This window comes from Arvicanthis niloticus, chromosome 16, assembly GCF_011762505.2.
Source record: "Arvicanthis niloticus isolate mArvNil1 chromosome 16, mArvNil1.pat.X, whole genome shotgun sequence".
Lineage (NCBI taxonomy): Eukaryota > Metazoa > Chordata > Mammalia > Rodentia > Muridae > Arvicanthis > Arvicanthis niloticus.
Genome location: NC_047673.1, coordinates 60315539 through 60332879, shown reverse-complemented (window position 1 = coordinate 60332879; position 17341 = coordinate 60315539). Strand labels below are relative to the sequence as shown.

The 17341-nt window shown below is 53.5% G+C and overlaps 1 protein-coding gene across 10 annotated transcripts in view; it reads left to right on the top strand.

The window, feature by feature from the left end:
• Positions 1-17341, top strand: part of Unc13a (unc-13 homolog A) — a 46470-nt gene that overhangs the window by 9990 nt on the left and 19139 nt on the right. For all 10 annotated transcript variants that reach the window (XM_076914425.1, XM_076914428.1, XM_076914422.1 and 7 more), the window contains exons 8-27: positions 256-288; positions 1557-1764; positions 3401-3952; positions 4097-4205; positions 5723-5769; positions 6888-6966; positions 7421-7492; positions 7596-7815; positions 9065-9292; positions 10004-10145; positions 10271-10440; positions 10594-10709; positions 11362-11525; positions 11973-12123; positions 12754-12822; positions 12944-13033; positions 13500-13634; positions 14705-14838; positions 16777-16862; positions 16947-17073. In XM_076914425.1, the coding sequence (XP_076770540.1) occupies positions 256-288; positions 1557-1764; positions 3401-3952; positions 4097-4205; positions 5723-5769; positions 6888-6966; positions 7421-7492; positions 7596-7815; positions 9065-9292; positions 10004-10145; positions 10271-10440; positions 10594-10709; positions 11362-11525; positions 11973-12123; positions 12754-12822; positions 12944-13033; positions 13500-13634; positions 14705-14838; positions 16777-16862; positions 16947-17073 (2932 nt within the window). The remainder of the gene's footprint in view (positions 1-255; positions 289-1556; positions 1765-3400; positions 3953-4096; positions 4206-5722; positions 5770-6887; positions 6967-7420; positions 7493-7595; positions 7816-9064; positions 9293-10003; positions 10146-10270; positions 10441-10593; positions 10710-11361; positions 11526-11972; positions 12124-12753; positions 12823-12943; positions 13034-13499; positions 13635-14704; positions 14839-16776; positions 16863-16946; positions 17074-17341) is intronic.

Sequence of the window (17341 nt, the reverse complement as noted above, 5' to 3'; positions counted from 1 at the left end):
ATCTCAGATCCTCACGTCAAGAGGAGGAGGGGGAGGCACAGCCCCTGTGGGGTTTTTGTTTGGTTGGTTGGTTGGTGGTTTGTCTTTTGTTTTGTTTTGCTTTTTAAAATTCCTATGCTGGAGATAATACGGGGACTTGGAAAGGTGCTGCCCTGGGGGACAGTCGGAAGCCTGCCTGCCTTGCGAGGGGCCAGGGGGGGGGGGAGGCTGGGGTGCAGAGGGCAGCCGAGGCTCATTGTGCCTGTTCCGTCCTAGGCAACTGGAATTACTTTGGCTGGGGAGAACAGAGTAAGTAACAAGCTCTCAGGGAAGTGGGCGTCTTGGGGACCCCAAGGCCCCTCATTACATGGCCCCATATGTGACCTCACTCCCACGTCCCCATCTCTGCTCTCCTGTCACCACTCTGGAAGTGGCCTCATGTCACACCAGTGCAGGAGAGTGGGGCCTGGTCGTCAACAGCAACCAGGGCCATGGCCTTGAGGGATCCCCAGTTCCCTGAGCCATCCACACCTTGTCAAACCTAACGCTAGCCCAACATACATGAGGCCCTTGGTTCCAGTGCGGCTGTGCAGAGCAGGGGTACTTTTAGTTAAAGCCTCAGTCTGGCTGAAGGTGTGGCTGAGTCAAGGGGAAGCTAGTGGGGCCCAAAGCAGATGATTCTCTCAAAATCAAAGTGGTAGACAGTAGACAGTTTGGTCAAAAACTGTATGTTGCCGGGCAGTGGTGGCACACGCCTTTAGTCCCAGCACTTGGGAGGCAGAGGCAGGCGGATTTCTGAGTTTGAGGCAAAAAAAAAAAAAAAAAAAAAAAAAAAAAAACCAAACAAACAAAAAACAAAACAAAACAACAAAAAAACCGCAAAACCAAAACCAAAAGCAACCCTGTATGTTGGGTCACAGCAGAAGTCGAGAGCCGATTCCTGCAATGTTTTTTCTGGCTTCCATATACATGCTGTGTCTCATGTGCTCCTACAATGAATACATGTAATATAATTTGTTTTCTAGGCAGGGTTTTTCTGTGTAGCCCTGGCTGTTCTGGAATTTACTGTGGGGATAGGCTGGCCTCAAACTCATAGACATCCACCTACCTCTGACTCCCAAGTGCTGGATTAAAGGCGTGCTCCACCACGTCCGGCATAATATAATCATAAACAGGGACTCCAATTGGGGTGGCTTTCCTGTACGGAGCTTTAGCCAAAAACAAAAGCCAGATAACCAGTTGGATCTAGGTGCTGCGGTGAGCGCAGCAAACGGTCCTGATTGACTTTTGTTCAGGGGCCGCCAGAGGGCGCGCTCTGCTAGGAAGTGAGCGCGAGCGGCTCGGTGCGACCAGAGTCCGCTTCTCAGTACTGGCCTTACCCCAGACGGTGGATCACCGTCCTCCCAGGCGGCACAGCTGGGTCCCTGTCCTCCCAAGCCGCACAGCTGGCACACCGGAAGCTTCCTTCTGTCCTCTGCTAGAGCCTCTGTCAACGCTGTGGTAGCAGAGGGAGACTGGTTTAGACCCACTGTGTGCTCTACAGTCTTCACCCTTCCTCTCCCTCCTCTTTCCTGCAGATGACGACCCCGACAGTGCGGTGGATGACCGGGACAGTGACTATAGAAGTGAGACCAGCAACAGCATCCCACCGCCCTACTACACGACTTCACAGCCTAATGCCTCCGTGCACCAGTACTCCGTGCGGCCGCCCCCTCTGGGGTCCCGGGAGTCCTACAGCGACTCCATGCACAGCTATGAGGAGTTCTCTGAGCCGCGGGCGCTCAGGTGGCTGTGGAGCTGGGGAGTGGCCGGGAATGCACGGGCTCATCTCACAGAACATTTCTATTTACATTTTAAAGTTATATTTGTTTTGTTTGGGGGGCACAGGCACGTGTATTATGTCCTGTGTTAGGGAGGCAGACAACTTGTTGGCTTCCCCCCTCCCCCACCCCTCGCTGCTTTGTGGCTTTGAACTTAGGTCACCAGGCTTGGTGGCAAGCTCTACACCCACTGAGACTTTCTTGTAGCATCCAGAGCCTTTTCGAGTTATGTAGGGAGTTGTGGGCTAGCCTGGGCTACACGAGACCCTGTCTCAAAAAAGAAAAGAAAAGCAAGGCTTGGCTGCTACCTCTCACCCTATGTATGAGGCCCATTTTAAATGTTCTGGCTCCATGTGCTTCCCTCCCTCTCCTACCAACTGTAGCAATGACAGGCACCACTCCTGGTTTATGCCATGCAGGGATGGGAGCCAAAGCTATTCATGCTATTCAGGCCCTGTGCCAACTGAGCTGCAAGTACTCTCATGTTCTTGTGGTGGTGCCTTGTGGCAATCTCTGGGAGGGGCAGATGGTAGGACAGAGTGCAAGCCCCCTAAGCTTGGCTGTACAGGTCTAAGGAGCAGCAGTGGACTGTGGCAGAGTCTGTGTGCTGAGACCGCCACCCTGATCCCCAAGTTGCCTGTTGTGGCCAGTGCTAGCTCATGCATCTGCAAAGGGCATGACTGGACCAGGACCTGCTGTGGGGTCAGTTGGGGACAGGGACATCATGGAGGGATTTTTGGAGCATGGTGCTGGGATCTCCCCATCAAAGGTGAAGGTTTCCATCAAGGGTCAGGAACCCTGGCAGGGAGTTAGAGGGGCCAGGGGACTCACTGGAATGGATTCAGACCCAGCCTATGGAAGCCAGTAGGGAAGAACCTTGGTACAGCCAATCTTACCCTTAGTTAGCAGGGGTGGTGGACTCCAGCCGTGAGCTGGTTCCCTCTCTGCCAGTTCAGCCCTGCTGTGCAGTTCAAAACCTCACCACTAGGGGTGTGTGTGCACATCGCCCCTGGTTGACATCCAAACTGACAAACAAGGTGGTTTGGCTATGGGCAGGGACAGGTTATGTTTGGAATAATCTAGGTTGAACATTAGGAACTTATAATGGATGACCAGGCATGGCAGTGTGTCAGGGGCTTCAGGAAAGGGAGAGTGGGTGCATAGGCTGAGACTGTCGAGATGGATGAAGCTGTACCAGTTAGAGCAAGGGGCCGTGTGTGTCTCAGGTAAGCCAGTGCTTTTTGGTGCCTGGATAGCAGCATGTACCCAATAGAGGCTTAATTCATGCCGAGTAAGTGCCTGGTTCGAGTGACCTGTGTTCCTAACACATACACACTGGCTGCTTAATCCATGGTAAGCATATGTGCAGCTGATAGGTGGTCCTGTGTTCCTGGAGCAGAAAAGGATGAGCCCCCAGAAGGTGCTCAGTCCATGATGAGCAGATGTGTGGTCCATGTTCCAGCATCAAGCAGACAATATGCACTCATTTCGTGTAGCCTACAGTGAGCACAAGTAGGCACTCTGGCTTTGTTGAGCACATCCTGAATGATGGTGCGTGTGTGGAATGGTGTTATGGCCAAACTCTGACCGTTTCTCCACAGCCCCACAGGCAGCAGCCGATATGCTTCCTCCGGGGAGTTGAGCCAGGGCAGCTCACAGCTGAGCGAGGACTTCGACCCAGATGAGCATAGCCTGCAGGGCTCGGAGCTGGACGACGAGAGGGACCACGACTCTTATCACTCCTGTCACAGCTCCGTGAGCTATCACAAGGACTCACCCCGCTGGGACCAGGACGATGAGGATTTGGAGGACCTGGAGGACCTGGAAGATGAGGAGCTGCCTGAGGAGGAGGAATTGGAGGAAGAGGAGGAGTTGGAGGAAGAGGAGTTGGAAGAAGAGGAGTTGGAAGAGGAGGAGGAAGTGCCTGATGACCTGGCCAGCTATACTCAGCAGGAGGACACCACTGTGGCTGAGCCCAAAGAGTTCAAACGGATCAGCCTCCCAACAGCTGCACCTCAGAAGGATGACAAGGTTTCAGCTGCACCCACAGAGGCCCCTGATGTGACCAAAGGGATCCCCAAAGCCACCACACCTGAAGAGAAGGCAGCTGTAGAGCGTGCACAGGAAGCCGAGCCCCCCAAGTCTGAGGAGAGGTATCTGGAGGAACTGAGGTGCAGGGCACCAGTCAGAGAGCTCTGTGGTCCTCTGATAGCAGCACGTTGTGTGGGTAGGACTGGAGCGGGAGGCTGGGATCCCACAGAGTCATTCTGAGCCTCTGCCTGCCTTCCCCGGCTTAGTTTCAGATCTCGAGAGGATGAGGAGGGCCAGGAAGGGCAGGATGCCATGTCCAGGGCCAAAGCCAACTGGTTGCGAGCCTTCAACAAGGTGCGCATGCAGCTGCAGGAGGTGAGTGACACAGTCGGTCCAGGCCACGCCCACCACGGAGGCCACGCCCACCAAGACCTGCCCATCAGCCCATCCGCCAGCAAGACCACATTCAACACCCTTTCCCTCCTCAGTTATATCATAGTCATCATTTCGCCCCTACCCAATAAGCCCATGCTCACCACCTACCCATAGGCAGCAGGCCACGCCCTTCTACACCCCAAAAGACCACACCTACTCTCACCCACCAATACCACACCCACTACCCACAAACACACAGCTCTATAGCCCCTTTGCAGACAGATTTGAGGGTTCCTGCTTCAATTCTCTTGGCCCTGTTCGGATGCTCTGGCTCCACATGCTGGCCCCATGGAAACTGGACTTTCCAAATCTGTACTGATCAGAATTGGAGGCCTGAGACTGGAAAAGCCATGTAAGGGATCAATCTCACTTGTAATGTCAGAGGTTAGGACAGCAGTGAGAGGTCAGAGGTCAGTGTTAGAATTGATATTTGGCAGAGAGGTCCTCACCACCTGCAGGAAGAGTGACAGGGTGAAGGCTCCTTAATCAGGGTATGCACAGAGCTATGTGATGTCCAGGTGACCATCCAAACTGGGCAGGAGCACCAGGAAGCAGAACACTTAGATCTTCCGATGTCACACTACACACATCCCAAACCATTCCTTATCCATTTAAGAATAGGATTTAAGGGGCTGGAGAGATGGCTCAGCAGTTAAGAGAACTGACTGCACTTCCAGAGGACCCACATGGAAGCTCAGAACTGCCTGTAACTCCAGATCCAAAGGACCCAACATCCTCTTCTGGCATCTGTGGGAACCTGGAGCACACACGATGCCCAGATACAAATGCAGACAAAATATCCATACACATAAAATAATCATCATAAAAATGTTAGGTTAGGGATGTTTAGGGGGTGGGGTAGGGAGCACCCTCTCAGAAGCAAAGGGAAGGGGGATGGTGTGAAGAACTCTTGGAGGGGGAACCTGGAAGGGGGACAACATTTGGGATGTAAATAAATGAAACAATTTTAAAAATTAGAGATGTTTAGCTGGATGTGATGACACAGGGCAGTCATCCCAGCACTTGAGAGGCTGAGGAGGATTGCAGGTCAAGGCCAGCAGGGATTATGTAGCAAGACCTGATGTGTGTGTGTGTGTGTGTGTGTGTGTGTGTGTGTGTGTGTGTGTGTGTGTGTGTGAGAGAGAGAGAGAGAGAGAGAGAGAGAGAGAGAGAGAGAGAGAGAGAGAAACAGAGAGTCAGTCTCCAACAAGACTGAAAGACTAAGCGATATGCTGTCAAGTGTTCAGGACTGACAGAACACGTATGACTGGCAGAGAAGCTGTCTGCCTCTTGGAGCCAGTTTTATAGGCTAGGGTCCAAAAAGCCCAAGGGCACACAGGGAGACAGAGGACCTGGCTTTCCTGATTCCTCACTCACATGGGAGACAGAAGGGAGTGAACAGCTTGCCTCGGGAATAGAGGGGTAACCAGTGTGTCTGTCTTCTGTCTGTCCTGCAGGCCCGAGGAGAAGGAGAGATGTCCAAGTCTCTATGGTTCAAAGGCGGGTGAGCAGAACATCCTGCTTAAGGGGGAATATTTTAAAACCAGAGATCATGGATGGTTTACACCTGTTGCTCAAACAGGGGGTGGAGTGTCAAGAGGATTACATATTGAGAGGAGAAAATAGTCTGTTGTTATTTATTTGTTTATTATTTTTGAAACAAGGTTTCAGCCGGGAGGTGGTGGTGGCGCACGCCTTTAATCCCAGCACCTGGGAGGCAGAGGCAGGCGGATTTCTGAGTTCGAGGACAGCCTGGTCTACAGAGTGAGTTCCAGGACAGCCAGGACTACACAGAGAAACCCTGTCTCCGGGGAAAAAAGAAAACAAAAAAACAAAAAAACAAAAAAAAAAAAAAAAAAAAAAACAAGGTTTCTCTGTGTAGCCCTGACTGTCCTGGAACTCACTCTATAGACCAGGCTGGCCTCAAACTCACAGAGATCTGCCTCTGCCTCTGCCTCTGCCTCTGCCTCTGCCTCTGCCTCTGCCTCTGCCTCTGCCTCTGCCTCTGCCTCTGCCTCTGCCTCTGCCTCTGCCTCTGCCTCTGCCTCTGCCTCTGCCTCTGCCTCTGCCTCTGCCTCTGCCTCTGCCTCTGCCTCTGCCTCTGCCTCTGCCTCTGCCTCTGCCTCTGCCTCTGCCTCTGCCTCTGCCTCTGCCTCTGCCTCTGCCTCTGCCTCTGCCTCTGCCTCTGCCTCTGCCTCTGCCTCTGCCTCTGCCTCTGCCTCTGCCTCTGCCTCTGCCTCTGCCTCTGCCTCTGCCTCTGCCTCTGCCTCTGCCTCTGCCTCTGCCTCTGCCTCTGCCTCTGCCTCTGCCTCTGCCTCTGCCTCTGCCTCTGCCTCTGCCTCTGCCTCTGCCTCTGCCGTTGTGATTAAAGGCACGGGCTACCATCACCTGGCTCAGTCTTTTTTGTTTTTGTTTTCTTTTGTTTTTAAGGGTACTAGTCTATGCCAACTTACCTATATGAGAGCCTGAATTTCAAATAAAGGTCATACTCCTAGGCTTGGGGCCAGTGCTGGAGTTGAATTCCCATCCCGTGAGGAGTTCAGGGGTCCTGCCTGCACCTCTAGTGATGAGTGTAAGGCTGGAGCATAGGTCTGAGCCCTCAGTGTCCTCTGTGTCTTGCAGTCCTGGTGGTGGCCTTATCATCATTGACAGCATGCCAGACATCAGGAAGCGGAAGCCCATTCCCCTCGTGAGCGACCTGGTGAGCAGCTCCATGCTCCCACCCTGAGTGGGACTTCTGAGAGCAGTGTACGACCTGTACAACTGCCCGGGGCGGCCCTGAGGCTGGGGACTGCCCAGGCAGTCATTGAGACTAATGTACCCTGATTTCCACCCTCATGCATCCTGGACCTCAGGCTATGGTGAGTGATGGTGATCGGGGGTCTCTCCTCAGACATGCTTGTTGGGGGATCTTTCAGCTGTCACCCCTGTGTGAGTGCGAAGGCTCATGGGTGGGAAGAACAGTTGTTCTCATGCTCGGAGCTACCTTGATTCACCAGGACCTAGCTGAGTTTTGCTCAGTGGGTGTCTCCCAAGTCCCACCTTAGGGGTGTGGGAAATTCACCCCCCAGGATTCCTTCTGACCTAGCCCCCCAGTCCCGGCACTGCGACCTCCCTTGTGTGGCCTGAACTTACTGGCGACCTTCTCACTACAGTCGTTGGTCCAGTCGCGGAAGGCGGGCATCACCTCGGCTTTGGCCTCCAGTACGTTGAACAATGAAGAGCTGGTGAGTGCGGGGCTCTGGAAGCGGCCCCGCGGCGTTGGAGGAGCAAGGGGGAACTGGGGTGTCCGGGATGCCCGCGTCCCATGCGGCCCTTGTTCCTCCGCAGAAAAATCACGTTTACAAGAAGACCCTGCAAGCCTTAATCTACCCCATCTCCTGCACTACGCCTCACAACTTCGAGGTGTGGACGGCCACCACGCCCACCTACTGCTACGAGTGCGAGGGGCTGCTGTGGGGCATCGCGCGGCAGGGCATGCGCTGCACCGAGTGCGGGGTTAAGTGCCACGAGAAGTGCCAAGACCTGCTCAACGCGGACTGCCTGCAGCGTGAGGGGCGGGGCCAGGCAGCGAGGGGCGGGGCTGAGACGGTGGGCGGGACCAGGCAGACCGCCTGCAGCGTGAGGTGCAAGTAGAGGCCCCAGACGGGAGGGGAAGGATCAGGCTGGAGTGGGACTGGCCGGGAGGGCTGAGCTGCATGGTCAGCTTGGCTGAGTGAGCTGAGGGGGAGTGGAAAAACTGTTTAGCAATTGAGGGTGTGGCAAAGCCCTTAATCGCTGGCTGGGATAGCTCAGGGTTCTTCTGGCGGTGAAAAGGGAATGCTACTAGTTTAATGAGCCAGAGGCTGGGCAACAGGTGGGCGGGGCTTAGTTTAAGGACAGGTCTCCTCCGAGTTTCTGCAAAGCGGTTCTCAGCCTGTGGGGCACGACCTCTTTGAGGATCTCATATCAGATATCCTGAATATTTGCATTATGATTCGTAACAGTAGCAAAATTACAGTGGTGAGGTAGCAACCAAATAATTGATTGCGGGTCATCACGACATGAGGAACGGTATTAAGGGGCCGCAACATTGGGAATGTCGAGAATTTTATGAGCTGGGACTGGCCATGGGGGTCGCAGGAGTGGAGAAGAGCTGAGGAGGTAGAGGCAGCAGGTGCTGGTCTACGCAGAGGCTTTCGGATGAGACGGACTGACCTACTACTCTGCCTGCCTTAGAGAAATGAGGTCCTCAGGAAGGGAGGGGACTGAGAGACTGAGTCCCAATATGCTGATGCTCTAACAGGGCGGGACTTTGAGAGGAAGGATGCCCACCTGGCAGGAAGGCTGTGGGTGAGCATGCTCAGACAGGGTGATAGGTCAGTGAAAAGAGGGCTTGAAGGGGACGGGGCCTCGTGCAGGGTGTGTCCTAGAGGGTGTGGCTTTGAGGAGCGCATTTCAGTACGATGTGCCTTCAATTGGCACTAGGATTGTAGGTACGTGGAGACTCTGTGTAGACATGACTCACCGTGAGGCCTGGGCAGGACTCAGTGGGCAGAAAGTTTAGGGTATGACTGACAGGGAAATGCCTAGGGTGGGGCCTAGAGATGAGCGGAGACTCGGGGCGGTAGAGTCTCAAGAGACTGGGCTCTGGGAGGGAAGGAGATTCCGGGTGAGAAGAACATCATGGGTGTGGCCAATCCAGAGCCACCTCGGAGGGCGAGGCTTAGCCAGGAGGAGGGCGCTTTGGTGACTGGCCTGGGTTGGAGGGTTGGAGGCTAGCGGATGGACACTAAAGCGAGGTACATCTACAACGGCAGGGGCGGCTGAGAAGAGTTCCAAGCATGGCGCTGAAGACCGCACGCAGAACATTATCATGGTGCTGAAGGACCGCATGAAGATCCGCGAGCGCAACAAGCCTGAGATCTTCGAGCTTATCCAGGAGGTCTTCGCGGTCACCAAGAGCGCACACACACAGCAGATGAAGGCTGTCAAGCAGAGCGTGCTGGACGGCACATCCAAGTGGTCTGCCAAAATTAGCATCACGGGTGCGCGTTTGCAGACAGCCCGAGGGAGAGAACCGAGGGGTGCTTGGAACCGAGGGAGGGCTGCAGTTTGAGGTGGACTTTAGGGAAGTAGCTTATAACATAGCATGTGAGAGTAGTAGTCTCACCTGTGCTGCATAAATGGATGGATGGGTGAGTGGGTTGCTGGATAGTGGGTGGGTAGCTGGATGGATGGGGATGGATGGGGTCTGAGGCTTGGATATGAGGGAGGATGTCTGGGTGGGTGGAAAGGTGGTGGTGGACGATAGGAGAGAGGAGTGGGTGAATGGAAGGGTGGGTGGATAGGTTGATGGGTGAAGGGGTGGAAGGACAAGTGGATAAAAGCTTGGATGGATAGGTGGGTAGGTGGCAGGATGGCAGGGTAGGGGAAAATAGGAGAGAGGGGTGGATGAATGCGCAGTGGGTAGGTGGGTGACTGACTGGATGGTGGATGGGTAGATGGATGAGTTGATGGGTTGGGTAGCTGCAGAATTTAATGTGTGGATGGGAGGATTGAGAGACAGGTGAGTAGATGGATATGTGGGAAGGGTAGATGCATCAGCTTGGGAGCCCTGTGGCAATTCTCCAGAAAGACTAGCTGGACTGTCGCTGTGGCTGGCCCATGTCACAGGTCTTCTGAGGCATGTGCTAGTTAGTAACTGCTTTTGGCAAGTTCCCCATCTTGAAAGCACATTTATGTGGTGTGTCTTTCAGTGGTCTGTGCCCAGGGCTTGCAAGCCAAGGACAAGACAGGATCCAGTGACCCTTATGTCACTGTCCAAGTTGGGAAGACGAAGAAAAGGACGAAAACCATCTACGGGAACCTCAATCCAGTGTGGGAAGAGAATTTCCACTTGTGAGTGACTGGCTGGGTTCCAAGTTCCAGGGTAGCCTTGCTTCTGGGTCAGTTTCCAGGGGCCTCTGAAACAGAACACAGGGCAGCTGCCTGATGCCTGCCCTTCGGTCTGACTCCCTACACAGTGAATGTCACAACTCTTCTGACCGGATCAAGGTGCGTGTCTGGGATGAAGATGATGACATCAAATCCCGTGTAAAACAAAGGTTTAAGAGGGAGTCTGACGACTTCCTAGGGCAGACAATCATCGAGGTGCGGACGCTTAGCGGAGAGATGGACGTGTGGTACAATCTGGGTGAGTGAGGGCAGGGTTCAATGAGGCTTGAAGTCAGAGAAAGGGATGACCTAGGATACGCAGCACAGGAGAGACCCTGGGGCCAAGGAAGTGCAGAGCTTCTATGTATTAAAGCAGACCTGCTGCCCTGAGACCCCTCATGTCCACCCACAGACAAGAGGACAGACAAGTCCGCCGTGTCGGGGGCCATTCGGCTTCACATCAGTGTGGAGATCAAAGGGGAGGAGAAGGTGGCGCCCTACCACGTCCAGTACACCTGTCTGCATGAGGTGAGCCCGACAGGGCCGCGAGGCACACGGTTGGTTCCTTCATCACCACACCCTTCATCTTGCACACTGTGCAGTTCCTTACACTGTCCCCTCTGCCTGAGAAACCACTACTTCTGCATCAAGGCTCGGCTTCAGGGACCCTTCTTGTGGGCCTCCAGGCCAGCTTTCATGGCTGCACTCGTGACTGGGCTCCAGTGAGCTCTCCTGCTCCTGCATGGCCTTCTGCAGAGAAATCTGCCCCTAAGTGGGGCTTCTCAAATGAGTGTGACTTCGTGTATGGATTACTAACTGGAGGAGTAAAGAATAAGAACAGCAGAGTTAAGGAGCAGTTGGGGTGTGGCTCAGGGATCAAGTAGGTGACAGTGCACAGAATGTTAAATGGTCTTGGGTGGGTTTGTGGGTAGTTGGATACTTGGAAAAGTGAATGACGGATGGGGAGACAGATCGGTAGGTGGACAGATGGACAAATGGAAATACAGGAATGGATAAGATTTGTGGGTGACTCGGATGATGGGTGAATGGGTGTGTGGCTAAGGACAGGTGTCAGTGCACAGGTGGAACCTGGGGGATGTGGGGGATGATGGCGAGGGTCTGGAAGGTTGACTGAGGCCAGCCTCTTCTCCATCCCCAATGCCATGTCTACCCGGTGTAGAACCTGTTCCACTTCGTGACGGACGTGCAGAACAACGGTGTGGTGAAGATCCCCGATGCCAAGGGCGATGACGCCTGGAAGGTTTACTACGATGAGACGGCTCAGGAGATCGTGGATGAGTTTGCCATGCGCTATGGTGTTGAGTCCATCTACCAAGCCATGACGTGAGGGCACATCGGGTGGGCGGGTGCCTCGGGGGACACTGGCAGATCTGGGGAGGGGGGTGTACCACATTCCCAGAGATTATCAGGATACTGCTATTGGGAGGTAGGGGCCAGAGAACCAGGGAGAGCTAGAGGCGGGCGGAGTGGGGTAGGGGTGCACGCCTGAGACATCAGCATTCAGGCTGAGGCCAAAGGATCTGGAGCTCAGGGCCATCCTTGACTACATACTGGATCTGAAACCATCTTGGGCTACATGAGACCCTGTCTCAAAAACTTAAATTCAAAATCATGGAAGAAAGGACATAGGCATTATATAGGAACTCAGAGGACTGAGCCAGCGGGAAGAGAGCCCAGGAAGAGGGGCTGACTCCCAGGTGGTGTCTTGGAGTTCTGGGGACCCCACAGTCTTGGTTCCCAGACCCAGTGCCCCCCACTTCTGCCCACCAGCCACTTTGCCTGCCTCTCCTCCAAGTACATGTGCCCTGGGGTACCTGCTGTCATGAGCACCCTGCTTGCCAACATCAACGCCTACTACGCACACACCACCGCCTCCACCAACGTGTCTGCCTCCGACCGCTTCGCTGCCTCCAATTTCGGGGTCAGTCTCAGGGCCTAGGGCTGGACAGACTTTCTTGGTCCATAGTAGCATCTCGTGTACCTCTGTCCCAGTGTCTCCCTGTCTCAGAGCCTCAGTTTGCTCATCTGTAGAATGGAATCAGCTATTATGAGTGGGTAGAGTGGCCAGATGTTCACTCCATTAATCCCAACACTCAGGAGACAAAGGCAGGTGGATCTTTGAGTTCAAGGCTAGCCTGCTCTACAGTTCTAGGATAGCCAGGGCTACATAGAGAAACCCTATCTCAAAAAAACCAACTTCCTTATCCCCAAAAAGTATGTGTAGAGCATTTGAAGCTCAGAATGGGTAGAGCATTTATCCAGCTCAGAGGGCTGGGTAAATGAGGTCCTGGGTTCCATCCGCACCACACGTAAAACAGGCATGGTGATATACACACCTGTCATCTCAGCTCCCAGGAGGCTGAGGCGGGATGATCCCCAGGTCCTGGCCAGCCTGGGCTACAGAGACCTTCTGCCAAAAAGCTAAAAAGAAATGAGGTGTGGTTGGGTGGCAAAGCTTAGTGATTAGGGAGCAGTCAACCAGCTTAGCAGCCTGTATTCAGTGACATCAGCAGATCCCCCAGGCCCGCCTTCACTCCCGTCTTCCACTTAGAAAGAGCGCTTTGTGAAGCTTCTGGACCAGCTACACAACTCTCTGCGGATTGACCTGTCGATGTACCGGGTGAGAGGCTGGTGGGCCTGAGGCTGCTGCCCCTTGTTTCCCTGTGGGGGGACAGTCAGGTGCTCACCATGCGCCACGCGGCACTGACCCCAGTCTCTCATTACCCACCTGCTGCCAACAGAACAACTTCCCGGCCAGCAGCCCTGAACGGCTGCAGGACCTCAAGTCCACGGTGGACCTGCTCACCAGCATCACCTTCTTCCGGATGAAGGTGGGTGTCCTCACTCAGCCACACAAAGAATCCTAGTGGCCCGACTGTGGCCACTGCTGCAGTGCACCCTTAACCACACAGTGGGGGCCGACAACACGGTGCAATGGGAAAGGTGCTTGCCACCAAACCTGACTCTGTGAGCTGAATCCTCCGGACCTACGTGGTGAAAGGACGAAAGAACCGACCCCCCACAGCCCGTCCTCTGTCCTCCACATGTGCATGTATCACACGCACACGTGCCCACCACACACACACATGCTAAAAATATATATGATTTTTTAAAACGAGAGAATTATGTAGGTGTGGTGGCACATACCCACCCATGTCACAGCCACTGGGAAGCAGAGGCAGGGCAGCTCAACAGGAACACCGTGGGGAAAGCCACCAGTCAATCAACTCATAGCAGCTCATATCTGGTCTGACCACTGTGGCTCCAGCCTCCTCACCTGGCCTGTCTGCTTTTCAGGTTCAGGAACTGCAAAGCCCACCACGTGCCAGCCAGGTGGTGAAGGACTGCGTGAAGGCCTGCCTCAACTCCACCTACGAGTACATCTTCAACAACTGCCATGAGCTCTACGGCCGGGAGTACCAAACAGACCCGGTGAGACTCGGATGGGACTTCATCTTCACAGGCACCCTGGGACATGCTGTGCTCAGACCCTCCGCATTGTCTTCTGGAATTCAGGGGATAGGGCTGTGAAATGATCTGAATAAGAAAAAACAGTGTTTGGTGTCATCTAGAGGAGGACTCAGCACCGAGCACTCAGCACCAAGCACACAGCACCGAGCACTCAGCACCAAGCACACAGCACCGAGCACACAGCACCGAGCACTCAGCACCGAGCACTCAGCACCGAGCACACAGCACCGAGCACTCAGCACCGAGCACACAGCACCGAGCACACAGCACTGAGCACTCAGCACCGAGCACTCAGCACCGAGCACTCAGCACTGAGCACTCAGCACCGAGCACCGAGCACTCAGCACCGAGCACTCAGAACACCAAGCACACAGCAGGCAGTCAAAAGTGTGCTTGCAGTGTTTGGCTTAAAGCCTTAAGACTGGTGGACAGTTTCTATTTGCAAAAGGTTCAGTGAGTCTTGGCTGTTCAGTGGTTAAGAGCACTTACTGCTCCTCCAGAGGACTAGGGTTCCAGTCTCAGCACCCACATGGTGGCCCACAGCCACCTATAGATAGCTGCAGTGCCTCTGGCCTCTTAAGCACCCACGTGCACGTGGCGTGTACATACAGACATGCAGACATATGCATAAAGTCAAGTAAATCTTTAAAAAGAAAGAGATTTGAAAGCTGGTGAGAGGTGAGAGGACAGGCTAGGGCTTGCCAACAAGCCTGGTTACCTGTGGTTCATCCCTGAGACCTGCGTGGTGTAGAAATACAGCTCAACCCTATGTCAACCTGGTCCTCAGGACACTGAGACGTGAGGATGGACCATTCCAGGCCAGCCTGGGCTACATCTTAAGTCTCTGCTTCAGAAAAGAAAAGATATTGGCTTGGATTGAATTTCTTTCCGTTTTTCTTTCTTTTTCAGTTTGTTTGTTTAAAATGAGAGTCTTACCACGAGGCCCATTTGGTGCAGAGTCTGTGGTGCAGGATGTGGCCTGCAGCACCTCTGTCACTCTAGCTGCTATAAATCTCTCTCTCCCCTTTCAGGCCAAGAAGGGGGAGGTTCCCCCGGAGGAGCAAGGCCCTAGCATCAAGAACCTGGATTTCTGGTCCAAGCTCATCACCCTCATCGTGTCCATCATAGAGGAAGATAAGAACTCCTACACACCCTGCCTCAACCAGTGAGCTCCGGCCAGGGCCAAGGGTGGGGCTTCACAAGTGTGTGCCGGGTCCTTGGTCACAGAGTGACCCTATCTGAAAGCTCCACTCGTGTGTGTGTGTGTGTGTGTGTCTGTCTGTCTGTCTGTCTGTCTGTGTGTGTGTGTGTGTATGTGTCTCTGTGTGTGTGTGTGTGTGTGTGTGTGTGTGTGAGAGAGAGAGAGAGAGAGAGAGAGAGAGAGAGAGAGAGAGAGAGATCCCATAGGTTGGCTTTCTTTACTGTTCATTTTGAGGTAGGATCTCCATAAAGCTCACTTCACACTCACTCTGTAGCCCAGGTTGGCCCTTAACTTCAGGTCTCTCTTCCTTGGTCTTCTGAGAAGCTGTGAAGACAGGCCTGAGCCACAGGTCCACATGTGGAATTTAGAGTCTTCTTATATGAGTTTAAGTGTGTGTGTGTGTGTGTGTGTGTGTGTGTGTGTGTGTGTGTGTGTGTGTTTACAACTGGATCATGAACTTTGGAAGTTTTTAATTAGCATTTATTTTACTTTACTTTTAAATATTTATTATTATTTGTGTTTGAGTGTTGTGCCTACATGTGTCTGTGACCCATGTTTGTGCCTGGCACCTGTGGAGGCCCTAACAGAACATTAGATCCCCTGGATCTTTGGTTGCAGATGGTTTCAGCTGTCATGTGGGTGATGAGAATCGAACCTGGGTCCTGTGTGTATGTGTGTCACAGAGTTAGCTGTGGAGGTCTGTAGGCCCTCAGCCATTCTGCCACAGGACACAGCTGCTTGGAGAGGCGAAATGTGGAGAGTTTGACTGCACTTATCCCATGCTTCAGCTGGATGGGTGCTGGGCTGTAGGAAACTGGAGTTGGTTCAGGGGTCCCTGGGCCTGTGATAAGGCCAGGGCTGTGGGGTTCGCAGACTTTTGGACATCCAGGCTGGGAATTGCAAAAGAGCAGAGAATGGAGTTGGGGGCCCACGGACTGGAGGGAAAAGGGGAGTTCCAACTTGTCCCATGGGGGTGATTGTTCTTAGTTTGGTGGCAGTTGTGGCTGGGAGCACCGAGATGTCTTCTACTGGAGATTAGAATATGGCTCTGTAGGTGAAGACCTCTCCATGGCTTGTCACAGCGAAAGAGACAGCCTATGTTCTAAACAACTTATTGTCATGGTGGAAAATGAACACATAAAACCATACCCAACTCCTCAGGGTGGGCCGGCAATTAAATACCTTTTGCAGGGAGGAATGTCTGGGAAGGGGAGCTTATTGGTTAAGCCCTCAGGCTAGGTACCTCATTAGCATGGAGAACTCTGTTTTGAGCCTGAGTGACCACAGGACACGTTTCTTTTACGTGAGAAGCATAGCATGTGCACAGATGGACCAAAGCCAAGGTAGGTGTGTGTATAGGTATATGTGTGTGTGCTAGGTGTGTGTGTGCTAGGTGAGTGTGTGGGTAGGTGTGTGTGTGCTAGGTGAGTGTGTGGGTAGGTGTGTGTGTGTATGAGTGTGTGTGGATAGGTGTGTGTGTGTGGATAGATGTGTGTGTATAGGTGTGTGTGTATGTATAGGTGTGTGTAGATAGGTGTCTGTGGATATGTGTGTGTGTGTGGATATGTGTGTGTGTGTGGATAGGTGTGTGTGTGTGTGTGTGTATAGGTATGTGTGTATAGGTGTGTGTGTGGATAGGTGTGTGTGTATGTATAGGTGTGTGTAGATAGGAGTGTGTGTAGATAAGTGTGTGTGTGGATATGTGTGTGTGTGGATAGGTGTGTATGTATAAGTATATGTGTGTGACTAGGTGTGTATGTATAAGTGTGTGTGTGTATAAGTGTGTGTGTGTAGATAGGTGTGTGTGTGGATAGGTGTGTGCGTGTGTGTGCGTGTGTGTGTGGATAGGTGTGGAAGATGCCCGCAGTCTGTCCTAGCACTGGGTTTCATTCCATTTCCCAGGTTTCCCCAGGAGCTGAATGTGGGGAAGATCAGTGCTGAGGTGATGTGGAGCCTGTTTGCCCAAGACATGAAGTATGCCATGGAGGGTGAGTGTCTGAGCCCAGGAGGGCAGTGCGCTGGGGCAGTGGAGGCTCCAGGCCTCCTGGCTGAGCCTCTGTGCCTCCTGGCAGAACACGACAAACACCGGCTGTGTAAGAGCGCAGATTATATGAACCTGCACTTCAAGGTCAAGTGGTTGTACAATGAGTACGTGGCCGAGCTGCCCACCTTCAAGGACCGTGTGCCCGAGTACCCTGCGTAAGTTCCCGACTCCCACAGGCCTGGGCCAGAATGTCACCAGAACCTCAGAGGGTTCCAGGGCCTACGGGTGTCAGATCCCAACTCCCTGATGCTTAGGACAGTGAGCTCGGCTCCCCATTGGTACTGGGGAAGCAGCTGCATCACATGGTTCAGAGGGTCAGGGCTAGAAGGAACCCACCATATTGAAACAAAAGCCATGATTAAAATATTTTCAGCCTGTGAAAGCTGAAAGCTCCCTCCTCCTCCTCCTCCTCCTCCTCCTCCT